Source organism: Esox lucius, chromosome 19 (assembly GCF_011004845.1).
Source record: "Esox lucius isolate fEsoLuc1 chromosome 19, fEsoLuc1.pri, whole genome shotgun sequence".
Taxonomy (NCBI): domain Eukaryota; kingdom Metazoa; phylum Chordata; class Actinopteri; order Esociformes; family Esocidae; genus Esox; species Esox lucius.
In genome coordinates, this window is record NC_047587.1 from 10681665 (window position 1) to 10706715 (window position 25051).

At 42.8% G+C, this 25051-nt stretch overlaps 3 protein-coding genes across 17 annotated transcripts in view; 2 read left to right on the forward strand and 1 right to left on the reverse strand.

Moving 5' to 3' along the window:
- Positions 1–2720, reverse strand: part of lrrk2 (leucine-rich repeat kinase 2) — a 28352-nt gene extending 25632 nt beyond the window's left edge. For 3 of the 5 annotated variants that reach the window (XM_013138837.3, XM_010897871.3, XM_020040363.2), the window contains exons 1-4: positions 2265–2720; positions 1786–1871; positions 707–816; positions 387–475 (exon numbers count right to left, since the gene is read on the reverse strand). In XM_013138837.3, the coding sequence (XP_012994291.2) occupies positions 387–475; positions 707–816; positions 1786–1871; positions 2265–2403 (424 nt within the window). In that variant the 5' untranslated portion in view covers positions 2404–2720. The remainder of the gene's footprint in view (positions 1–386; positions 476–706; positions 817–1785; positions 1872–2264) is intronic. The other 2 variants (XM_020040365.2, XM_020040361.2) reach the window with 1 other exon arrangement.
- slc2a13b (solute carrier family 2 member 13b) lies at positions 2285–13952 on the forward strand. Of its 5 annotated transcripts, XM_034288213.1 has the most exons (14): positions 3449–3468; positions 3710–3733; positions 5138–5640; positions 5747–5906; positions 8956–9161; positions 9768–9876; positions 10083–10246; positions 10369–10489; positions 11102–11227; positions 11539–11648; positions 12401–12553; positions 12737–12909; positions 13333–13401; positions 13519–13952. In XM_034288213.1, the coding sequence occupies exons 1-14, from the start codon at positions 3461–3463 to the stop codon at positions 13525–13527; spliced, it is 1935 nt and encodes a 644-aa protein (XP_034144104.1). In that variant the 5' UTR covers positions 3449–3460; the 3' UTR covers positions 13528–13952. The 5 variants fall into 5 exon arrangements, 4 of the variants coding, with proteins under 4 accessions (XP_010896160.1, XP_010896157.1, XP_034144104.1 ...); XM_010897858.4 differs by lacking the exons at positions 3449–3468; positions 3710–3733 and adding an exon at positions 2285–2316; XM_010897855.3 differs by lacking the exons at positions 3449–3468; positions 3710–3733 and adding an exon at positions 2778–2863.
- Positions 13953–19819: 5867 nt separating this feature from the next.
- kif21a (kinesin family member 21A) overlaps positions 19820–25051 on the forward strand; it is a 39854-nt gene continuing 34622 nt past the window's right edge. For 5 of the 7 annotated variants that reach the window (XM_010897860.5, XM_020040515.3, XM_020040513.3 and 2 more), the window contains exon 1: positions 19820–20251. In XM_010897860.5, coding sequence (XP_010896162.4) covers positions 20208–20251 — 44 coding nt within the window. In that variant the 5' untranslated portion in view covers positions 19820–20207. The remainder of the gene's footprint in view (positions 20252–25051) is intronic. The other 2 variants (XM_020040517.3, XM_020040518.3) reach the window with 1 other exon arrangement.

Here is a 25051-nt window from a genome sequence, read left to right on the forward strand (position 1 = left end):
TCTCACAGGTATATAATCATGATATAAAAATAAATATGTACAAGTGGTCAAATCCAGAGCATTTGAACCAAAATGTATATAAATTAAACAGGGTGCAGAGACGCAATATCCTAATAAGAGCCTGTTGATGGGCCTACAAATACAGCAGGGAAATAACCGCGCTGAAACAGGGAAAGTTAATTGTTATGGGGATTACAGCCACAGTAGTCCATGGAAATTAGCTTGAGGTGTTAATTAATTTGTTCTTGTTCTGAATATCAAGTATGACATGGCTAACAATGAAAAATCCTTTAAAGCCAATATACATTTCCTGCCATTCAGGTAGATTCCTGCAACAACAAGATTAAATTGTCAGGCATGAACAGGTAGATGACACAGGCTGTTACCCGATCTGAGGAGCAGGGCCAGAGCCCTGAGGCCGACCATGATCACTCTGCAGTCTCCGCTGTGCAGGTTCAGCACCTTCAGGATCTGACTGGAAACAAACACAGTTACGCACTGACTGGAGACGAGCACAAACACAGTTACGCACAGCTTTCCGTTCAGTTCTCCAGCAGCATTAATAAACAGTGCCTTTAACTCCCTCGTGATTACCTGTCTGCCCCGTGGACTCTCTTACTTGTGGTCCCTGTACAGATAGCACTAAACATCAAACAAACACAACGACTCTTCCTACCCACGGAGAGCCAGGGTTTTCACTACTTACTGGTGGACTCCCAGTATTTCCCAGTCGTTCCCTAGATCTGGGGGCTGGACCAGTGAGTCCAAGGTGGAAGGACATATCTCCATCAGCCGGCACAGCAGCGACCACCCCACCTACATGGAAAAAAGGTTATACTGCAAACATGCACAGTTTCTAGTGACCCTTTATAATGAAATAGGTGGCCGTTCAAGTACAGTTTCATATAATAGTTGTTACACAACTATAAACAAAAACTATAAACATGGTGCTAGTATTTAACCAGGCAAGTTTACTAAGAACCAATCATTATTTTCAGCTTGACCTTGGGGAAATTAGGGTGATCTGTCTTACTAAGGGACAGAGGGACACAGCTCTGGGGTATGTGGGGGGGGGGGGGGGGGGGGGGTTAGAACCAGGGAACATTTGGACACGTCAGACTCTAGGCCACCTTGCCACACACAAATAAGCACTATTGTAAGAAAATGACACTGGCAGGTGTCAGCCGTGCGGGCCAAGCAGGTGTTTCATTTCACTTTTGATTAGTAACTGAACTTTCGGTTTTCTCTTTAACCAGGGACTGAGACTGTTTAAGTTCCGTGTTGTAGGACAGTAGTGGCTTTTTGTACGCCACAGCATAACTCTATACGTGTAAGGAACCAGACGTGCTGGGGTTTCACAGGCGCTGTTGTGGTCTAAAGTGCTCTTTTGCCAGCGCCGAGCTGGACACCACAGTGTAGGTTCAAGCCTTGACCGGCCCACAAACCCAAGGGGTTCCCAAACTTTTTTGGCCGACAACACAATTTCAATATCTAAAAGTTATTGCAACCCCAACCATGTGAAGAAAGATTATATAATCGTTATTTATTTGAGGCTATGAGAGTCAATTGTAAAACATTCTCCCTCGACCCCATTTACACATCATGCGTCCCCACATGGAGTCGCGACCCCTAGTTTAGGAACCTCTGCGCTAACCCATGGGCCTCGGGGTGATTGCAAACCCAATGCGATGGGAGTTGCTGCAGTGAGTCCCCATCGTTCATTTTTTTTTTTTAATCAGAAACACTTCCAGGCTGGCAGACGATCCGTGGGTAATTATGTCTTACCTGCTGCACCACCCGGCTCTCGCTGTAAGACGATAACACCACCATGAGAGGTCCGTGGACATCTCGGTCCTCAAACAGCTCTGCTGCTGACAGGCAACATGAGAAGAAGAGAGGAACGGAGAGACAGGGGATAGGAGAGGAAAAAGAGATGAAGATGTGAGAGGAGGACAACAGATGTGAAACAGAAGAGGGATCCGAAGAGAGAATGACATGTCCTTTCTGTTCAATAATGTGCTAAATATAGACTAAACAGTCCTCACTCTATTTTTAACACTGACAATTGCCTGGGTTAGACAAACGCCAATAATATAAATATGACATGGATCTATTGTACAGTTGCAAGCACATGTCCTCCTATACAGTACAAAGAGATTAAACATAAATGTAGTGAGAAATGCATCCAGTACTTAGGGAAATATGCAAGCCAACTTAATTGCAAAAATGAAGTATATAGCTAAAAACGTTTACATGTTTCTTACCACAGTCATCAGTGTGCGCCAGGAAAAGAAGGTCTTGTATGATCTGAACAAGGTTAGTCAGCTGCTTTCCCTCTTGTAAATTCTTCAACCTCACTAACAGTTTTTTCAATCTTTCTTCTAGTTCCTCTTTGTTAACCATGGTCTTTGGTATGTTGTCTACGTAATAAAAAAGTTAAATGCATTTAGCAACAACTACAATTTTTCAAAAGAGAAATGTGTGAATAGAAAAGCAACAACGTGACTGTAGCACGGAACGTGGGATATACTGTAACTTGTCTTGTGGACAGTGAAAACATTGCAATTTGAAACATGCAATCCACAGCAACGCGTAGCATAAACAGTGAAAAAAATACTGTAGGCTATGAAAAAATGCCATGCGACGAGTTCCTCTTTTTAAATACAGGCTATCCCATGAAGATTGTTTCGGCTTAGGAAATAAACGATATCCCCGAGCATACAGGCGTGACTTCTTCCTTCGCGGATATCCAGAGGAATCATATGACTTCAGTAAAACTTCCCGTTAATAGCAGCATCGGTGAAGTCAGCTGTTTGCTGCCACAGCCCAGACAACTTGCGCCATAAGAATATCGTCAGTAAAGGTAATATTTTGTAATGAGCTATGATGCTTGTGTGTTATGTTACTTTGCAATGTATTTTGCATGCCTTCTTCCTGGTAAATCTAGCTCCGGATAGCGTGTTGAAGATTTTCAACTCTGCCCTTACGGTTCTTTATTACACTGGCATGTAGAAGACTAGGATAGTACTGCAAGCAGAAGCCCTCAGGTCTTTGAGTTCCTCATGTTCTAAGAATCGGCGCGCTATTCAACGACTCACTTTACGGCATACATAGCCTACCATCAGACAGAATGTGTCAGCTGGCTGGGAAAAACAATGGTTGATAACAATAAACAATCCGTACTAACCATAACAGTAGCTGAGTATAACACATACCAGCATAGACGAAACATTGTCCGTTTATGTTTTTGTGTTAAGGCATGTGTCATTTTTAAAATGACATCGATTTCTGGATATACAATAGGCAACACATGGCAGACCACTGGCAAACAAGTGTTCGGTTGCTTGGTGGTCTAATAGCTTACTTCAAACTCGCGTTTACTTTCTGATTCTGATACATTTCTGTTCCTCTGTTAACCGCGCTACTGTAAAGACGGTCGTAGCGGGCATGCCACAAAAATATGCATATTGTTGTGTAGGAAAGGATTTGCATATAATTCGTAGTCTGTTTTACGTTATGTACTGGTGTAACGATATAGTAATGGCTCGTTCGCAAACGCATTGGTGAAAATTAGCTGTTTATTTGGCACCTTGATTGCCCTAAATTAAAGCTCATACAAGGATTATTTGCAGATAATGTGCACATTTATCCGCAAAAGATTGTATATCCGCAAGAATCAATAAATATAGGCCTAATAGGGAAAGCATATCTGTACAGGCGACCTAATTGTTAGGTAATCTATTTGAACACGAATTTCACACTCAAATTGGTTACTGGGGCCAACATACGAAGAGCCTTCTGTATAGCCGAATGAGCCGGATGTTTTAGTGAGCAGAGCCGGCTCACCAAAAAGACTCGGAATGCTCACCCCTATTACGATCCTGTTGGTTTGTCAGGATGATGGTTAACATTTCTACATTTATGGCTAGAGACTATTGTCTAGGTTTGCGTTGGGTATCATGGTTGTTGACACGTTTTATAATGTCAGCCAACACCTACTTTATTAACATGTTCATTTTCCTAACCTGCTATGCAAACAAATCAATCCTGAGTAAATAGTCAATACTATTGCACGTGAAAGGGGGCTGCAGGGTTGTTATAAATATCTGAATGTATCTAGTTCTTAGCTTAGCTGTGGCAGCTTTGCGGCTTAATTATAAGTATTTTGCTGATAGCCTACTTATATAAGCCTACTTCATTTCATTTGGAGTATGTCTCGTATAACGCTGTCATAAACAGTTTCGATTTATTTCGTGTGTAATCAGAGCTGATTTACCCTAGCGTCATACGTAGATACACACCTCTGAGTCCGTGCCTGTGAGCTGTGAACAACATTAAGTGAGCAACAAAAGTTCAATCAGCCTTTCGCCTTCAGAATAAAGCTCCTTAATAGAACTGAATCAAATAAAATTGGCCATAATGGATTAGATAATGTTGAACAATATGGAAATGTAGTTACATTATTTGATTAACTGTAATTTAAAAAAATTCAGACATTGCCCTGGGTAGAGTGTCATCTGTTGGCTGGGATGTTAAGCAGGTTTCATTAATAGTCACCAAAGTAGTCTCATGGCACTTATTGCAAGAGTAGGGTGTTAACCCTGATGTCCTGGTTAAATTTCCAACCTGGCCTTCATGTCACCATGGCCATCTAATAATCCCCAGCTTCCATTTCCCTTCTCCTCTTCCTTGTGTATATAAAAAACTTTGAAATTACTAGAAGAACTTAATGTAAGCAATCAATAATGAATGTAAGTTGCTCAGGATAAGATTATCAGCTAAATTATTAAAATGCTGGCTAAAGGCTTCATGTTGCTCACAGTCAAAGATTTGTAATAGGACCCAGGACGCTAATAGTATTGTATAGTCCAGATATTTCATTATTCTATTTTTGTGTTACGTTTTGATGTGTAAATATGTGACATTTATTTTGAAGACGAACCGCTCATTTAATTCACTTTGCTCATCTTAATGTTGTTCACGTCACACCGAACCCTAGTAGCCTATCATCCCTGAAAGCAAGTGACACGCAGTTACCTGAGTGAAAGGAGTTGTCTGAATAGTCTACCAAGATATATATTTTTCTCTGTTCCGATTTAACTTCTGTGAAGTAATTTCATTTCATGTCTCGCAACAGAAATGACAATGAATACAACCTGCGTAGTATGAGAAACCCAATGGGCGACAGGAGAAAGAGCGACGATGGAGAGCGGAGTCTCATTCCGACGCCCTCCGAGTCGAGCGTCAACTGTCCCAGTGTCACTGCCACCTCTGCAGCGGGACAACCGGAGGTTGCCACGGACCAGGATGTTACACCGGTGTTTGTGTACACTCTTGCGTTTTTCTCCGCCCTGGGAGGCTTTCTTTTTGGATATGACACCGGGGTAGTCTCCGGGGCTATGCTTCTCCTGAAAAAAGAAATGCAATTAACCTCTTTATGGCAGGAGTTATTGGTCTCTAGTACTGTGGGCGCGGCAGCGATCTCTTCTCTTGCCGGCGGGGTTCTGAACGGGGTCTTTGGGCGCAGGATTTGCGTCTTGATAGCCAGCTTCATATTCACTGCCGGAGGAGTTGTGTTAGGGGTAGCGCCAAACAAGAACGTTCTTCTTCTTGGAAGAATTACAGTTGGTTTGGGAATAGGTAGGTTTTGCTTAAATAGTTCAAACATTTACCGATTGCCAATTTCGTTCAAACATTTCCTGCATGGTAGCCTAACAACCAATCGTAACGTTTTACTCTCCTTTAGGCATTGCCTCCATGACTGTTCCTGTCTACATTGCGGAGGTCTCCCCATCCCACCTGAGGGGACAGCTGGTGACCATTTATACCTTGTTCATTACGGGCGGCCAGTTTATTGCCAGTGTTATGGATGGGGCCTTTACTTACCTGCAACACGATGGCTGGAGGTATGACTCATCGGAGAAAGACTTACTAAGCTAATCACTAAGCTACAAATAATGTGTAACTACTGCAGTTACTAAAAGCTTTCAAACTTGATTGACAGCTATGTAGTTTCTCAGAAACCCATGCGTACTTAAATTATTTGCTTTCGGTCCCTCTTGCTGAAGTTGCTATTCTGTATTGGTAAGTAGGAAAAACATGCCCGCCAAGGCAAGTCGGATGCCCATCCAACACGTTTGTTCGAGCACTGGGCATTGCCATCTCCCCTGTTAGTACTAAAAAGATATTAAGAAAGCAATATGGACCACATTAAAGTGTTTTTTTGTTTACTTCAACAATAAATTTAAGCACAGTGGCCAGGATAAACAGTGGCTAGGGTTAAAGCCTAGGAAGAAACCTAGAGTGGAGCCAGACAAAATGGTGGCCACTCCTCTTCTGGCTATGTTAGGTGGAGTACATTAACTTTTAAGGCCACATTTCTGAATATACAGTGCTTACACATTCAGATGACCTGACGGTCAATGAAATGCAGAAATGGGTAAACTGAAGGAACACCGGCAAAGGTGCATTCTCCCTCTCTTACATCAGAGTCAGAAAAGCACACAGTTATCTCTCCCAATACAATCAATGCTAGAGGGGCGCATAAGAAATCCCTTGTTTAAATACTGGTTGCTAATATTCGACACAGTTCAATCCATTTCTGTTTAATTGAGAAAACAAGTAGGTGCCGAACAGTGTGGGGAATCATTGTGCCATATGAATTGCTTTTTTATGTTTGAAAATATCGAAAACTATTTAACAGCTTTGCATGGTTGGAATAAAAGGGGAAAGCAATTTGCTGTTGCTGTATGTCAACTAATGTCCACTAGGTGGGAGCAAATGTGAGTTATCAGCAAATGTTATCAGTATTACAGTTTTTCCCAATCGTTTTGGCTCATTTCCGAAATCCCTAAACAATTAGTTTCTTGCTCACACCAGAATTTCCCATTCATTTAAGCAAATTGCACGTGTTTTGGTGTAATTGTGTGCAAAAGTGTAAGTACAATTTTCTGCAATAGGCATAATACCTACATGCACATGGCTTGCTGATCAAAAAAGTTGATTCTCAGTGATATTGTCAAACTCTTCACAACTTATATACTTTCTTTCATTGTTTGAGCCATCACATGCAGAATGATCCATTCAATTTTCAAAAACTGTCAGAAATGCAGTGAGAGAAAAAGTATTGGATCCCCTGCTGATTTTGTACGTTTGTCCACTGACAAAGAAATGATCAGTCTGTAATTTTAATGATAGGTTTATTTGAAAAGTGAGAGACAGAATAGCAACAAAAAAATCCAGAAAAATGCAATGTCAAAAATTTCATATATTGATTTGCATTTTAATGAGTGAAATAATTATTCGACCCCTCTGAAAAACATTACTTAGTCCTTGTTGGCAATCACAGAGGTCAGACGTTTCTTGTAGTTGGCCACCTGGTTTGCACACATCTCAAGAGGGATTTTGTCCCACTCCTCTTTGCCGATCTTCTCCAAGTCATTAAGGTTTCGAGGCTGACGTTTGGCAACTCGACCCTTGAACTCCCCCCATAGATGTTCTATGGGATGAAGGTCTGGAGACTGGCTAGGCCACTCCAGGACCTTAAGGTGCATCTTCTTGAGCCACTTCTTTGTTCCCTTGGCCGTGTGTTTTGGGTCACTGTCATGCTGGAATACCCATTCACAACCCATTTTCAATGCCCTGGCTGAGGGAAGGAGTTCTTTTGTGTTTCTTCCATTTGTGAATAATTGCACCAACTGTTGTCACCTTCTAACCAAGCTGCTTGGCAATGGTCTTGTAGCCCATTCCAGCCTTTTGTAGGTCTACAATCCTGACATCCTTGGACAGCTCTTTGGTCTTGGCCATGGTGGAGAGTTTGGAATCTGATTGATTGCTTCTGTGGACAGTTGTCTTTTATACAGGTAACAAACTAAGATTAGGATCACTCCCTTGAAGAGTGTGCTCCTAATGTCACATTGTTACCTGTATAAAAGACACCTGGGAGCCAGAAATCTTTCTGATTGAGAGGGGATCAAATACTTATTTCACTCATTAAAATGCAAATAAATGTATAACATTTTTGACATGCGTTTTTCTGGATGTTTTTGTTGTTATTCTGTCTCTAACTGTTCAATAAACCTACCATTAAATTTATAGACTGATAATTTCTTTGCCAGTAGGCAAACTTACAAAAGCAGCAGGGGATCAAAAAAAAATTTCCCCTCACTGTATGACATGAAATGTTTGTGATATCTGCTATGTTTGCAAATGACCTGCCAGGTGACATAGTAATAAAATAGGAATTGCCAGGAGATTATATGTAAGAAATATGTAAATATTGACATGCATAAGGGAATTTTGCATGTCAATATAATTTTACCACTGTTGAAACTGGTATTTAAAAAGCTCAGTGTGATACACACCAGCATTCAGCTAGACAAAACAATAGAACAAAACTGACATTTATATATAACAAACATTTCCAGGATTGACTGCCATGGTGAAAAAACATCTACACATTTTGACCAGTACAGATCACACGATTAGAAACAAACTTCTTCATTTTGGTGGCACTGGCCAACTTACTGACATAATATCTAGGTTTTGAAGCATTAATTAAATGCTTTGGGTGAGTTATTACAGTTTGCAGACATGCCATAGAGTTGTGATGTCCCATGAAACAGAGTACTTACAGTTTAGAGAACACTTAGAAAAATTAGCCAATGCGATTGAGAAAAACTGTATTAAACACAGGCTTCCTGCATAGGTAAATATCAGGGGCTCCGCCCTGTTTTATTGTAACAGACTCTTCTGTTGATTTTGCTGTGTCCTCTGATGTTCATGCTGCATATAAGTGGCATTTGAGGTACTGTCAAAAAGTGTAACACTAATTTCATGAGGATGACAAGGTGTTAGTGTAGGAGCCTGCAGGTGTGTGAACATTTTCTTTTCCAATAACAGATTGTTGAGAATTTCAGCATGTTTATGTGGAGTTTTTCCATTCCATCTCTTTAGGTACATGTTAGGCCTGGGTGCCGTCCCTGCAGCTCTCCAATTCCTCGGGTTCCTGTTCCTCCCTGAGAGCCCCCGCTGGCTGCTGCAGAAGGGCCGTACCCAGGAGGCTCGGCGGGCCCTCAGCAGGATCCGTGGGGGCCGGAACATTGAAGAGGAGTACGAAAGCATCAGGAGCAACATTGAGGATGAGCAGGAGGCGTCAGGAGGTGTCACATTCATACAGTATTAACAGATGCAACACACGCTGGCTCTGTGTAGTTTGATTTGTTCCTCACTTTTGTTGGAATTGTTGTAAAATGCAAAGTCTCTGTTCAAAAAACATTTCTGAAATGGATAGTATCACTGAATATTGAATCTTAGTGATCCAATGGGGCATTTTGTGGTGACTATTCCATATTCTGACCGAAAGGCTATTGAACATGTTTTGGTCACTATGTCAGTTTTGTGAATGAGCCACACCAGGCTCACATCTCCTATCAGCCATGTGTGTTTGGTGATGTCTCTTTGTGTGTGTAATCTCTGCTGACATGTGGATCTGAGAACAAAGTTGCCTACCAAGATTTTAGTTAAGGTTCAAAGTGTGTGTTCTAGGTGCTTTGTCTGACTTTCTGTTTTGTCGTTGTTGTTTCTTGATGCTTGTGAAATCACCTTTCTGCACATGACAAATGTCTCTGAAATAGGTCTCGCCAACTAGACCTTTTTTCAACTTGCAGATTGAATGATCATATAATGCTGTACAATTGGAAACTTAAACGGTTCCTTTTTCTAGACTCAGTATTGCTGACATGTGTGTCTGTCATCCTCTGGGCCAGGAGGAACTGTGCTGTGGCGTATCTTGTCTCACCCCCCTACGCGCAGAGCTTTGACTGTAGGCTGCGGCCTGCAGATGTTCCAGCAGCTCTCGGGGATCAACACTGTCATGTATGTTGTGGCCATTAGCTGTATGTTACCTACTATAATCCCATCGTAACCCAAGTGTCTTCCTCTTCTCATCATTCTTAATTTCCTTACTTTAATTTCTGTCTCTATCAAAACCCAGCCCTGTTGTTCCATTAGTCCGTCTCTCCTCCCCTTTTGGACGCATGAAGTCCTACTCACAGTCTTATCCGGTTCTCCATTTCTGCCAGGTACTACAGCGCCACCATCCTGCAGATGTCGGGGGTTGGGGATGATAAGACAGCCATCTGGTTGGCTTCCGCTACAGCTGCCACCAACTTCCTGTTCACACTGGTGGGGGTGTGGCTTGTGGAGAGAGTCGGACGCAGGAACCTGACCATGGGCAGTTTAATGGGTGTGTGTGTGTGTGTGTATATGCAGGTGTTTGTGTGGATATTCAGAGGTGTCAGTCAGATGTAGTTTTTGACTGTAAATGTCCTTTAACAGAAAGCTTTCTCAGTAGTCACTGTATTTCAGGTACTGGTTTGAGCTTGATCGTCTTGGCTGTAGGGTTTCTCCTATCAGCCCAGCACTCTCCTCCTGTCACTCTCCACCCCTCTGGCCCCTCCCTTAACTCCACCTCCTGCACACTGTATGGGTGAGACTGTTGTTTCTCCTGTAATCCACATTTTATCAGAATAATTTTTTTTACTGTAATCCTTATCTCACTGTAATTTGAATCTCCTTCCCAGACACCCAAATATGCGGTAGGTCTGGTGGAACAGTGCATCAAACTGCAGTTACAGGCATTGTCTTAAACAGTGTTATCTGATACCAGGTTATCTCTCATTACAACTTTAACCACATGTATTCTCAAGCACTAATCACTACGTTGCATTGAGCTTTCTCAGTACTTCACTGATTTGGGGCAGAAAAAAGGCAATTACTTGCTCAATATATTACTTGTTCCTTGCTAGCTGTAGTTAAAAAAATGGATCACAAGGAGCAAGTTGTAATGAGCTGGCTAGCTAACTAAGTAATTGAGGGCACTTTGCTTTTAGTGTTGTAGTTTACATCATCAAACGTCACAATGACCACTAGTTAGAGGCACACCTCAACAAAGAGCTCAGTATGGCCACTCCCATAGAAAGATGCTGTCTCTCTGGTTAGCTACTAGCCTCAGGAATAGGTTGGTATAATTTTCATAATATAATGTTTTTTTCCCACCACAATAGAGAGTGAGAGGTGTAACGGTCTTTCCTGTTCTCAGGTCCTGTGAGCCCTGCATGTTGGATCCTGGCTGTGGCTTCTGTTACCGTGAGAACGGAACTACCATATATGAGTCCTCCTGTCTACCTGTCAATCAGTCGTCTACTGAGGCCTCCGCCTGGGGCAGGTTTGTGCATGTAGTTTGTCTCTGTGCATGTCTCAGTTATGTCATGTTTGCCTGTCTGTGTCTGTCTCTGAAAATAAGGATGGTTTTATATCTGCTTTTTAAGACTTTTGATATTGACTAAGTGTTAGGCCAAGTGTTTTGACTTTGTGTTTTGGCTATATGTTTAGAGTGTGTTTTGACCATGTTTGGCTAGGTGTTTTGAGTTTATGTTTTGGCTATATGTTTAGAGTGTGTTTTGACTGTTTGGCTAGGTGTTTTGAGTTTATGTTTTGGCTATATGTTTAGAGTGTGTTTTGACTATGTTTGGCTAGGTGTTCAGATGCCAGTGATGTGTCTCTCTGGGCCTATAATTACTGTCCCACCCCCTATTCCTGGATAGTGCTGCTGGGCCTCATCCTCTACTTGGCCTTTTTTGCTCCAGGTAAGAACATTATCCCACCCCCCTCAAAAATGCAAAAAAAAGTGTTGTCTCACCCTCTGTAAGGTATCAACACTGTGTCAAGTCTGTTTCTTACTTCGTTTTCTATTCTCTTTATTGTCTCTGTGTCTATCTGTCTTTGTCCGTGTGTCATTCTGTGTTCTTGTGTCTCTGTCTGTGTTTATCCGTCTCTGTCTGTGTCATTCTGTGTTCATGTGTCTTTCTGTGTTCATGTGTCTCTGTCTGTGTTTATCTGTCTCTGTCTGTGTGTCATTCTGTGTTCATGTGTCTCTGTCTGTGTTTATCTGTCTCTGTCCGTGTGTCATTCTGTGTTCTCGTGTCTCTGTCTGTGTTTATCTGTCTCTGTCTGTGTGTCATTCTGTGTTCTCGTGTCTCTGTCTGTGTTTATCTGTCTCTGTCCGTGTGTCATTCTGTGTTCATGTGTCTTTCTGTGTTCATTTGTCTCTGTCTGTGTTTATCTGTCTCTGTCTGTGTGTCATTCTGTGTTCATGTGTCTCTGTCTGTGTTTATCTGTCTCTGTCTGTGTCATTCTGTGTTCATGTGTCATTCTGTGTTCATGTGTCTCTGTCTGTGTTTATCTGTCTCTGTCTGTGTGTCATTCTGTGTTCATGTGTCTCTGTCTGTGTTTATCTGTCTCTGTCCGTGTGTCATTCTGTGTTCTCGTGTCTCTGTCTGTGTTTATCTGTCTCCGTCCGTGTGCCATTCTGTGTCCATGTGTCTTTCCATGTCTACAGGAATGGGCCCCATGCCATGGACGGTGAACAGTGAGATCTATCCCCTGTGGGCCAGGAGCACAGGGAACGCCTGCTCAGCTGGAGTTAACTGGATTTGCAATGTCCTGGTGTCACTCACCTTCCTCCACGTTGCGGAGTATCTAACGTACTATGGTATAGCCCATTCATCTCTGACTACCAGGCCGTTTGCATAAGTGATGCACTCACTCAGTACTAGACTTCATAGCTGATGAACCGTGTAATCGGCAAACTGGCTGACTGTATAACGCATGAAGTTACAGGCTGTTTCACCGATGAACTGTCTGACTACTTCCACTGTGTGGTTCCTGCCTCCAGGTGCGTTCTTCCTCTACTCCGGCCTTGCTCTTCTGGGGTTGCTGTTTGTCTTTGGCTGTTTGCCAGAGACACAGGGTCGCAGGCTAGAGGAGATTGAGGACCTGTTCTCTGGAAGGCTCTGTTTCTGCGGCGCCAATGACAAAGAAACCTCCAGAAACATCCCCTACATCAGGGTAAAGGGAAACGACTACCATGTCTTGGAGAACGATGCCTCAGACCTGGACTAGACCGGGAGCGTCTGTTAGTCTGGGAACCTGTTTCCGTCTCTCTGTTTCTGCCTCTGTGTCTGAACTGGCTCACAGGCTGTGGTGCGAAATTCACTTGATTTCTGGGCCTTTTGGGTGTAGCAGCTCTGCTAACAGCTCTGCTAAGTGAATGGATAAGACTTCTGCCATAAAGTAGAATGAAGGACTGAATTAACTCTTTCTCTCTCCTCGCAACATAGCAGATAGTGATTTGTTGTAGCTGTGGTTGTCTGAGGTGGAGGTGGTCCTGGAAACACTGGTCCTTGAAGTAATATCTTTTTTTTATATTGGTCACAAGCTACTTGATGCACAGGCCAAATAGCTAGTATGAATGGTTTTTCGTTGTTCTAGTCCTTTACAGATTTCAGCAAAGTGCACTATGGAACTACGGAGGCAGCTGGGGGCATAGCATATATAACAGTGAGTATTTTATTGCACCAGTAATGGTTGGAAAATCACTACAACAATGTTCAATTGAATGCTGATGGAGTCCTAAAAATGTTTACCAATATCACCTTATTTTGGTCATTTCTGTAGTTGGATTGATGGCAGCTTGACGCCCTTTGGAGCTGGTTGACTACGGGACCAATATGTTTCTCCTCGAGGACAGATGTTTCGTTTAAATCGTTTTATTACATCACTAAGAATGTTACAACCGTTGCTTCTGATTGCACATTGTTGAATGAGCCTAATTCAGTTTTCGTTCCTGTTTTGCCTGTGTTCAAATCAAAGCTCACGTGATTCAGTTGTACTCTGTTAAACGTTAAATGTTAGTCGGTGTATTATGCAGTCTGGTGTTTTTATGTACTTACTGGACTTTGTCACGTTCCTGGTGACACTTTACTGTTGAATATGGGACACTTTTATAAGTGTCTTTCTGAGAACCATGTTTTATACACAAAACACTTGAGTTAAATGGGGATTTGTATGATTTGTAATTAAAACAGAGGTGAAGGTGATGGACATTTGAATCAGGTCTGTAACTCAATCAAATTAGTCAATCAATAACATTTATTTTAAGAAGCCCTTTTTATGTCAGCAGTTGTCACAAAGTGCTTTTCCAAACACCCAGCCTGAAACCCCAAGGAGCAAACAACACGTGTTGATGCACGGTGGCTAGGAAAAACTCCCTAATAGAGTCAAAACTTAGGAAGAAACCTAGAGAGAAACCAGGCTCGGAGGGATGGCCAGTCCTCTTTTGGCTGTGCTGGGGGGATATTTTTTTTAAGGGTACAAATTGTAATAATAAATGCATGTGGGCTGTGTCCAGAGTCTGTAAAACAATCCAAGTCAGATGTATGACCAGATGGGCAAGGAAAGGGACAATTGGAGGGGTCAGCAGAGTGGCAGCCAAAATCGTCAGGTATCTCCTGGAGGTGTTACTTGATCTGCAGCACCTCCAGGAGGACTGTGGACAGGGAGAGATATGAGTCTTTCGGGCCTGGTAGTCCTGAGGTATGGTCTGAGGGCTTATATGCTCCTATGTTTAAACGGAACAGTCACAATTAAGAGCGCATTCCTTAGATTTTATGTAGGATTTTCAAAAGAGAAGGAGAAACTTTGCCAAGTATCAATCAAAGGGACATAAACTGCAAAATAACTTTTCCACCTTTAAAGAAGATAATGCTTTATAGGTTAACAATAAAACTTTTAAATCAGCCCTAGCCTTAGCAGGCAGCCAGTGTAGAGAGAATAATATCAGGGTAATGTGTCCAACTCTTTTTGTTCTAGTTAAGATCTGTAACGGTTGATGAGGCATGGGCACAAGCGCAGGGAGAACAGGACATGTAATAAAATAACTTTTATTATTTACAAAAGAAACACACAACAGGACAACCCGAAGCAGAAGGCATATCCCAAGATACATTGGGAAAGGAGGAACTTAAAATAGGAACAGTGACTACGGAAACAGGTGAGGGCGATAAACAACAAAACGTGTCTGTGATCCAAACTGGGGAGAGAAGGCATTGGATCTCCATGACCAGATGGTGACAAGATCCTAGAAACTGTGATCAGCACTTATTTAAGTTTATTTATTGATTTATCAGGGTAACAGTGGAGAAGAGCATTGCAGTAATATAATCTTGAAGTAACAAAAGCATGGATTAGCTTTTCTGCATAATCTTTCAATGAAAAGTTTCAGATTTTTTTGCAATGTTTTCGAAAATGGAAAAATAGCCAAATAGAAGTATATTTTATTTGTTGATCAAAGGAAAGATCAGGGTTGAGGTCTCTCTGTGTTTTAGGATACAATCACACAACCATTGAGGTTCACTGTGAGATACCTTTTGTTTCTTGGGTCCTAAAATGAACATTTCATTTTTTTTCTGATTTTAGAAGCAAAAGATTTTTATCCACATCCTTATATCTGAAACACATGCTTCCAGGGTAGCTAATTTGGGGGCTTCTCATGAAACATCAAAATCATCTAAATGTTTCGACATTGTGGTTTCAGATGACATCACCCAGAAGCAGCACTTATAGTGAAAATATACACTCACCTAAAGGATTATTAGGAACACCTGTTCAATGTCTCATTAATGCAATTATCTAATCAACCAATCACATGGCAGTTGCTTCAATGCATTTAGGGGTGTGGTCCTGGTCAAGACAATCTCCTGAACTCCAAACTGAATGTCAGAATGGGAAAGAAGGGTGATTTAAGCAATTTTGAGCGTGGCATGGTTGTTGGTGCCAGACGGGCCGGTCTGAGTATTTCACAATCTGCTCAGTTACTGGGATTTTCACGCACAACCATTTCTAGGGTTTTCAAAGAATGGTGTGAAAAGGGAAAAACATCCAGTATGCGGCAGTCCTGTGGGCGAAAATGCCTTGTTGATGCTAGAGGTCAGAGGAGAATGGGCCGACTGATTCAAGCTGATAGAAGACCAACTTTGACTGAAATAACCACTCGTTACAACCGAGGTATGCAGCAAAGCATTTGTGAAGCCACAACACGCACAACCTTGAGGCGCATGGGCTACAACAGCAGAGGACCCCACCGGGTACCACTCATCTCCACTACAAATAGGAAAAAGAGGCTACAATTTGCACGAGCTCACCAAAATTGGACAGTTGAAGACTGGAAGAATGTTGCCTGGTCTGATGAGTCTGGATTTCTGTTGAGACATTCAGATGGTAGAGTCAGAATTTGGCGGAAACAGAATGAGAACATGGATCCATCATGCCTTATTACCACTGTGCAGGCTGCTGGTGGTGGTGTAATGGTGTGGGGGATGTTTTCTTGGCACACTTTAGGCCCCTTAGTGCCTAAATGCCACGGCCTACTTGAGCATTGTTTCTGACCATGTCCATCCCTTTATGACCGCCATGTACCCATCCTGTGATTGCTACTTCCAGCAGGATAATGCACCATGTCACAAAGCTCGAATCATTTCAAATTGGTTTCTTGAACATGACAATGAGTTCACTGTACTGAAATGGCTCCCACAGTCACCAGATCTCAACCCAATAGAGCATCTTTGGGATGTGGTTTAACTGGAGCTTCGTGCCCTGGATGTGCATCCCACAAATCTCCATCAACTGCAAGATGCTATCCTATCAATATAGGCCAACATTTCTAAAGAATGCATTCAGCACCTTGTTGAATCAATGCCACGTAGAATTAAGGCAGTTCTGAAGGCGAAAGGGGGTCAAACACAGTATTAGTATGGTGTTCCTAATAATCCTTTAGGTGAATGTATAGTGGTCCCAAAGCCCAGCCTTGAGAAACACCAAAAAATACCTTTGATTTCTCAGAGGAAAGGCCATCCATACAAATGAACTTTCTGATAAATACATTTTACATTTTAGTCAAGTAGCAGAGGCTTTTATCCAGAGAGACTTACAGTAAGTGCATTCTTCTTAAGGTATCTTAGAAAACCAACATCTGACAATCATGAAAAGTACACTTTCCTTAAAGCCATTAGTTGGCAAAGTCAGTACTGGGTTGGGGGGTACACAATTTAATTAAGATACCAAAGAAGTAGGTTTTCTGAGAAGTTTGTTCCACCATTGTGGGGCCAAGACAGCGAAGAGTTTTGCCTTGGCTGTGTGGGAGCTGCCCACCCGTGAGGGTTGTGTGGCCAAAAGACATGAAGTGGCAGATTGGAGTGGACGGGTAGGGTTGTTGGGTTCAAGCACAGCCTGCAGGCAGGGAGGTGCAGTTGGCTTTGCAGCACCATGGTCCTGTAGTGGATGCCAGCTTCTACTGGAGGCCAACAGAGCTTACGGAGGAGAGGGGTGACAAGGGTGAATTTGGGAAGGTTGACCTGACCACAAGACAGGCTGGAGCATTCTATTTGAGCTGCAGGGGCTGGATGGCGCAAGCGGGGAGCCCAGCCAACAGTCCGTTGTAATAGTCCAGACGGGAGATGACAAGTGACTGGATGAGAACCTGAGCCGTTTCCTGTGTAAGGTAAGGTCGTATTTTGCGGATGTTGTACAGCATGAATCTACGAGAGCGAGTCACTGATTTGCTGTTTGCAGAGAATGACAGGTTGTTTAAAATGTGTCACACCAAGGTTCTTTGCGCTCTGTGAGAGGACCACCGTGGAGTTGTCACCCATGATGGACAGATCTTGGAGCGGGCAGGCCTTCCCCAAGAGCAAGAGTAGCTGCACCTTATCAAGGTTAAGCTTGAGGTGGTGAACTGACATCCAAGCTGAGATATCTGCCATGCATGCAGATATGCATGTTACAACCTGGGAATCAGAAGGGGGAAATGAGAAGAATAGTTGAATGTCATTGGCCTATCAAGGATGGGACAGGCCATGTGTGGATATAACAATGCCAAGTGACCTTGTGTAGAGGGAAAAGAGTAGTGGGCCAAGGACTGATCCCTGGGGTATACCAGTAGTAAGAGCGTGTGGCGCAGACACAGACCCACTCCATGCAACCTGTTAGGAGCGGCCTGCTAGGTAAGATGCAAACAATGATTGGGCAGAACCTGAGAAGCTCCCCAAGCTCTGAGAGTGTGGAAAGGAGGATCTGGTGGTTCACAGAGCCAAAGGTAGTGGAAAGATCAAGGAGGATAAGAACAGAGGAAAGATATTTTGCTTTGGCAGTGCTAAAGGAATCCATTTCACTTTCAAAACTACAGCAAGTGGTGTCCTCAGTTTGCAAACGCTTACAGAGTATTGTTAAGAGATGATGCAACACACTGGTTAACATGCCTCGGTCCCAAGTTTTTTGAAACGTGTTGCTGGCATCAAATAAAAAATGGGTATGTTTTTTTCCAAAAACAATAAAACGTCTCATTTTCAACATTTAATATGTTGTCTTTGTACAATTTTCAATTAAATACAGGGTGAAATGATTTGCACATCATTGCGTTATTTTTGTATTTGCATTTTAAACAGCGTCGCCCAACTTTTTTGGAAACAGGGTTGTTACACAATATAATGTAATTTGGTATTTTGTCTGTGATTAAAAGAAAGATGAATAAGTATTGTTTTTACTCATATTTCACGTTGTGTGCTCTGTTCAAATTGAGTATATGTTTGAGCTAACTGTTGGTGCGTCCTCTGTGATAGTCACAGCTTTAATTAGTTGACATACTGTAGCTCCCAGACAGGGTTGTGTTGAAAATCTGAAGCCAGACACTGCTTCTTCTGAATGAATCTAGCTGTGAGAACTGGGGCGTGGGTTGAGGGGTGAGGTCAGTATGGTGTGGGAAATAAACTAGGTAGTATCAAATAAACTAGGTAGTATGGGATTGATGTGTTCATTGCTTAATTTAAGTGAGCACAACAACAAATTACTCTCAAAGCCTAACAGTTACACCTGTCAGAAGCAACATATAGATTCACTGGTATCTTTTTATCAGTGACAGTGCTGGAAGGTTTCTGAATGTAAGGTTGTGACATGTGGCAGTAACTCCAGATCACCAGATGGGGGCACTGGTTTGCCTGAAAGGTAACAGAAAAAGATCAGACGGAAGGGTTTTTCATTCTGCCACTAGAACTTTTAATATGTTGAAGAAACTAAAACGATTTGTTTTGAGGAATGAATGCATCATCCAGTCAATGTAGGAAATAATCTAAAAGGACAATGCCTCCGAATAATTTTTAATTTGTGATGGAACTGATCAGACACGTTGGTCAGGTGTGTTGTTCTCCAGTACCTGCAACACTGTTGGGAACACAATTCATTATTTATTCCATTTGGTAGATGTCTATCACCTGTCTTAATTAACTATCTCTTCCATTTGGTATAGCTCATGATCTGCCCATCACTTTTCTTGGTTAATGTGTGCCTGCGTGAAACTGCACAGTTTCTGAAACAGTATATGTTCATGGGGTTTTCACTACCATACACTTATTTAAAAACGTTAATTGTAACCTACTGTTGCAATCCAGAACTGGGATGGACATTCATCAACTGCCTAAGACAAAAAAAACATAACCCTAACTCAATGACAGTAGATTAGAACCTGGTTTTCAAGGCACATGGCCTACTTACAACTGCTGTGTGTATGTGAGTGTGGATGTATGTTTATAAGTGTGTATGTTGAGTGTGTGTTTATGAGCAGTTGGGCTAGGTGTGGTTATCAATTTGTGTGTTGGGTCTGAATGTATGAGTACCAGTGTGTGTATGCATGTGTGTTGAGTGTATATGAGATGTGAGTTTGTGTGTGTGTGCTGGGGAAACGCGATTTTTATTCATAAAAGGCCTGCCAATTTGTCATGATGCTATTTAAATAACACGTGACATGAAGTCAATCACTTTGTATATATTATTTTCCGAATAGTGATTGATCTCCCTGCGCATTGTGATGTCAACTCTCAACCTTCACAGAGTGCATGGCAAAGAAGGCGTGGTTTGGTGACGCATTGCGGTTCGAGCTCGAGCAGGATGGGTGAGCGCTGGAGTGGATTGTTCCTCGCCACACACCTAAGAGCTTGCACGCACGCGAGGGGCAAACTGGGCTGGACTGCACACAGCCTTGCTGATCCAAACACAATGACGCCAAGGAATGCATTCTAGCTGGAAATGCAAGTGTTCTCCGACCAGGCACAATAGGCTGTTTTATCAAAAATTATCTCTTATGCTCTTAATAATCTGAAATATGGCTGAAGTAAGGTGAGTTGGTCTGTTGCTCAGACAACTTGCTGTCGGGATCTGCGCACTTCACTCTACCCCCAGCTAGCCTGTCGGATGAAAAAAACCGGATAGATCCGTTGTTTCTTTCTTCTATCAATCGATAATCACTGTACTGTGGAATCATGTCGATGGGACAGGACGAGAGCTCAGTCCGGGTGGCTTTGAGGTAAGTCTTCAAATACAACATTTTAATTGCCTTTGCATATGCGACGATAGACATAAATGGGCTTCATGTTTGGGAGGTACCTGTCACCACCAGCCCACCAGGGCGCATGTTCCGATAAACCCCACGTAAGATGTATGTTCATCATCTGTCTACGCTTTCGCCACCACAGGCACTTCACGAGAGAAAAATTGCTATACATTTGTAGCCTTACATTTGAATGTACTGTACCATCTGTTGCTATATGATGATATTTGAGGACAGAAGCTGGTTAGCCTACTTTAAACCACTGATTATATTTTCATGTTGTGCATAGGCCTAAGAGTATATACATTTAGTAATTTGCAGGTTGGCTAGTAGTTTACATAAACCTCTTTCCTGCTGTTGCGTGTAACCGAAGTAGACGTGATACGCTGTATCCAAGCATGACGCAGCATCACGCCGAAGAACTGCAAGGTGCATAAATGTCAGAAGCCATATCGCAGGAAATATTCCTCTCCCACCAGCCTGGGAATGCATTGTGTTGTCTTGGTTTTGTATTGGCTAAACCGTTGGAAAGACAAATCTGGCCTTTATAGCTCTTTGGCCATGTGCCTAAGTCTTGGGCATAGTTTCAAAGAAGACTGTTGAGCGACAGTTGATCAATGAAAGGAGCGCTTCACTGACAGTCTTCAAGGAAGACAGCCATCTGTTTAGACTAGAGAGCTGTAACTAACTGTTCCTGTGAAATGGAATCTTTGTTTACAGGTTAGAAAAGGTTGAAATGGCATCTTGATCTATAGTAAGCCTACTGAAAGTGAAAAACAAAATAATTCCCCAATAATACCCCAATTATACCCCAATCATGCTTCTGTCTTATTCATTATGATTCTAAGTCCTTTGTTGGTTCCTTTAGCACGTGGAGGTAGTTGCTCACAAATAGATGGTTTAATTAATGTGCCATCACAACTGTGTGTTTGCTGAATAAGGAGTGGTCCCTAATATAGGACATGCTGAGGTGGCAGTGACAGATCACTAGTGTCACAATGGGACAAATGCAGAACCAGTCAAGCCACTCGTTTGCTATGTGTCTCTGTGTCTTGTACACACACAGACACACACAGTATTCGGTGGGAATATTATGTTGTGTGTTACTCCTGAATAATAATGTCTGACAAGCAGCTGGCTCTCCTACTGTCAGCTCTGTGGTACTTCACGACCACGGTCCCCATAGTAACCAGCCTACGAGAATCTTCAAGAGATTCTTGACACAGTCTCTAATATCCGACTCCTCGTCATCTTTTTGTATGTGTCCTGGTTGCTCCTTCTCTCTTTGTAATTTCAAAGTTGTATTATTGAACACAATAATAAACAGTAGGGGAACAAAAGGTTGGTTGTAGGCTGAATAAACCCATACCCACACTAAACCACGTCTATCCTGGATTTATTAAGACACTGCCCTCCCATTGGCCCTGGCCAGGGGTCAGAACTTCAGTGTTCTTTCCTGATTAACCAATGCAGGGTGTGTGTGCTTCCTTCGCCTCCAGTCCAACATCAGTCTGATCCTATAGCAGGCTGCTTGCATGCGGCTCACATACTCCTTTACTTGTTGGTGGTGACGCCGTACTGGGTTTGTGTAAGGGAACGTTTTTTTAGTGCACAGTTCTCCATGGAACACATGGATTTTTTGTGCCGGGAGGCTGTTATTAATGACAGTGAACACCGGGTTATAATGTGGAGTGTGGTGGGAGTACTCCATGAACCAGCCGCATTACTTCCGTGCAAAGTAGGTGAACGGCACATAACGGTCAAGGTGTTGACAGACGTGTGCATGTATCCTGCGTATGTGAACACATTTACAGTAAAGCCAGAAGTCCCCACAAAGGTGTTCAAACCCGACAGTGGCTTTCCCCACAAGGTTGTTTAGCAGGTCACCACCAAGAAGAAGGCTGTTGGTGACTTAGGGGTTAGTTTTAGTGGTTAGTGTTAGACTTGTGTCAGTTTTAAGCCTTATGGTGTAGGTTTAGGGCTTGGTTAGGTTTAGGCCTAACCTCAGTTATTTGGGTTATTGAGGTTAAGGTTGGGTTAGGGTTGAGTTTATGGATAAGAGATAGGGAAAATATGGAAGGTGTGTATGCTGCGCACTTGTGTGTGTGTGTGTGTGTGTGTGCCCAAGTATATTTATACTGTGCATGTGAGCGTGCTTGTGTGTGTGCTCGAGTGTGTGTGTGTGTGTGTGTGTGTGTGTGAGAATGCACATGTGCAAGAATTTTACTCATCAGCAGGATTCTTGTTGGCAAGAAAAGATTATAGTCACCCAACAGTAGATGAGAATGACTCCTGAACACCACCACATGATGACAGAGATACAGTCTGCTATGCTGTACTGAACACTTCTCTGTCTCATGGAAATCAGCTGCCTAATCAAGACAAGAAGAAAAGGGTGATTTTGCCAGTTTGGCTACATGGCTGAATACCAAACACAAAATCCAGGCAACTCGAAGAATATCAGGACAACTCACTTGTCTTCCAGAGAAGGGGTATTCAGCACTAACCCTTAAAGTGCTGGGGTCTCCTGGTTTTCTGTCCTACCTCCTCATTTTTTGCATGAGCCAAGCTACAGTGCCAGGAGACAGCCTGGGCTACCTCAGGCTGTGTCTGAGGGTGTCTGCATTCACATGTACATTTTAGTGCCACTTACTGGAGGAATTATTCATGCTAAGTGCCTTGCTCCGGGGCACTACAAAATATATTTCCCCTGTATTCAAACCATCGATCTTACAGCTACTGGCCCAGTGATCTAATCACTATGGGATGAGCATTCAAATGTCCTGCCCACCGTGTCCTGGTATCTACAGCTAGAACAGGGCCCTTGTTTGACTGTTGCTGTGATCCATATTTAGTTTGTAAGGTATTGAGGGATGCTTCCTTGTATTAGCATGTAGCATTAGCAGTGTGGTGGGTTTGTGGTTCCCATGACATAGTCCAGTCCTATCATTTCTAAATGTGATGGCACATCCTAATTTTACCATGGTCCTTCTCCATAGTTCAGATTTCCTGTAATTCCTGCAAGAAACGCCGACCTTGTTTCTCGACTGAGGGCCAGGCCTTTCCAAGGCAACACTAAGCATAGCCTACACTTATATTGAACTTGCCCGAAATAGACTTCTGCCACCACTGCATTGCTGGAAGACCTCGGTTATCTATAACATGACCTCTGAGGAGTCAGCGCATTCTGCCTGTCCCAGACGCGTCCTCCCCTGTAGGGAAACCCTGTGACTCGGAAGCCGTCCGGCACGCATGCAGTTTCGGCGCGGAGTGGCGAGCCCCTCCCACTGTTGACACGCTGTGCTTGGAAAGCGACGTGCTCTATGATGCACAAACAAATTGAGGCTAATTATACAGTAGTTGGCGTGCGTGCACCACACCCATGCTAACATGTGGCTTACTTTCTCCCCGTTTCTCTGCCTGTTAGTCTCTCGCACTCTTTCTCTCTCTCTCTTCCTTCTTTCTGTCATTTTCTGTTCTGTCTCACTATCTCACTCCCTCTTTCTTTCTCTGTATCTGTGCCCCTTTCTTATTTTCTCTGCTCTCTCTGGAATAAAGTGTCAAAGCTTAAATTAGCTCTGGATATGTAGCACAGATAACATTTATGTTGCCTGCTATTAGCGTCTCTTGGCTGAGGTGGCCAGCCTAAAATGAGTTTCTGTCTGTGAATAGTGCTCCAGTCTTGATTTACCACACGGTCTTTCACTCTGTTACCTCTTTAGTTTCAGGACTCACATCTCTGCTGCTTCCTTAGTCATTAATAATGTGTGCGTCGTATAGTCATCGCACCGTAATTATCTCATGTAGCTCAACACAATGTCATTTTTTTTTTTAGCTATTGTGTCGTTTGGTTTCAGCCTTGCACACCCCTCTATTGCTCATGTTGTCACACCTACACAGTCTGACACCTACCTTGACTTATTTTACAATTGCTTTTGCATAAAAACATGTCAGTGTGCTGGAGGCACCTCATTCAAATGAGTGCTTCCCACCTTTCCTGTTCCTTCTACACACACACACACACGCATGCACGCGCACACACACACACACACACACACACGTGCCCTATTTACACACACATTGTTAAAATCTGCACATGCGTGTGTTGTTCCTGGATGTGGATGTCTGTCATGTTAAAAGACCATTTCTGTGTGTGCCAGGCACTGAAAAGATGATAGAGTAAAGCAAGTATTTTCTAATCTCCAACCCCGGGCTATTTTTATTAAACTTCAATGTTTAGTGTCTCATCTGTTGTCTAGTCTGAGTTTTGTGTTGCTTAGACAGCAGCTTCAAACGGTGGCAGATTTCTTTTGAATCTCATCCCTGTCTACGTTTCCTGGGGATATCTTTTGTGTCTTTCCCTTGTTCATCGGCCTGCTGTTGACACAGAGAAGGGAACCTTCTTAGCACCACATGGTTGAAGGCCAGTGGAATCCCAGCATGGTGTGCTACAAGGCCTGCACTGAATAAATGCGCAAGTCACTTAAACCTTTTGGGCTTTGTCGTTCTTTTTCTGACGTTGTTTCAATCAGATTGTGATGGATCGTTTGGATAGTCGTTGCTGCTAGACATCCCTGAGTTTGTTACTGGTGTTGCTTCAAATGAGGCCCAGCTCATAGAGCCTTCAAAAAGCCTTTACGATGCTTTGATAAGGACAATGCGAATGTGTGTTACAATGAATGTGTTACAATCGTAAATCTGGAGAATAGCGTTTAAAACCACATTCATTTATTGACTTGATTCTCATCTGAACATGCAAAAACAGTTCATGTTACT

What these genes read in the sequence shown, in the direction of transcription:
- slc2a13b (XM_034288213.1), top strand. An exon ending in ACAGGCGACCTAATTGTTAG is followed by an intron (nt 3,734 to 5,137) that starts GTAATCTATTTG and finishes GTCTCGCAACAG; the next exon opens with AAATGACAATGAATACAACC. An exon ending in TGAGCAGGAGGCGTCAGGAG is followed by an intron (nt 9,162 to 9,767) that starts GTGTCACATTCA and finishes CCTCTGGGCCAG; the next exon opens with GAGGAACTGTGCTGTGGCGT.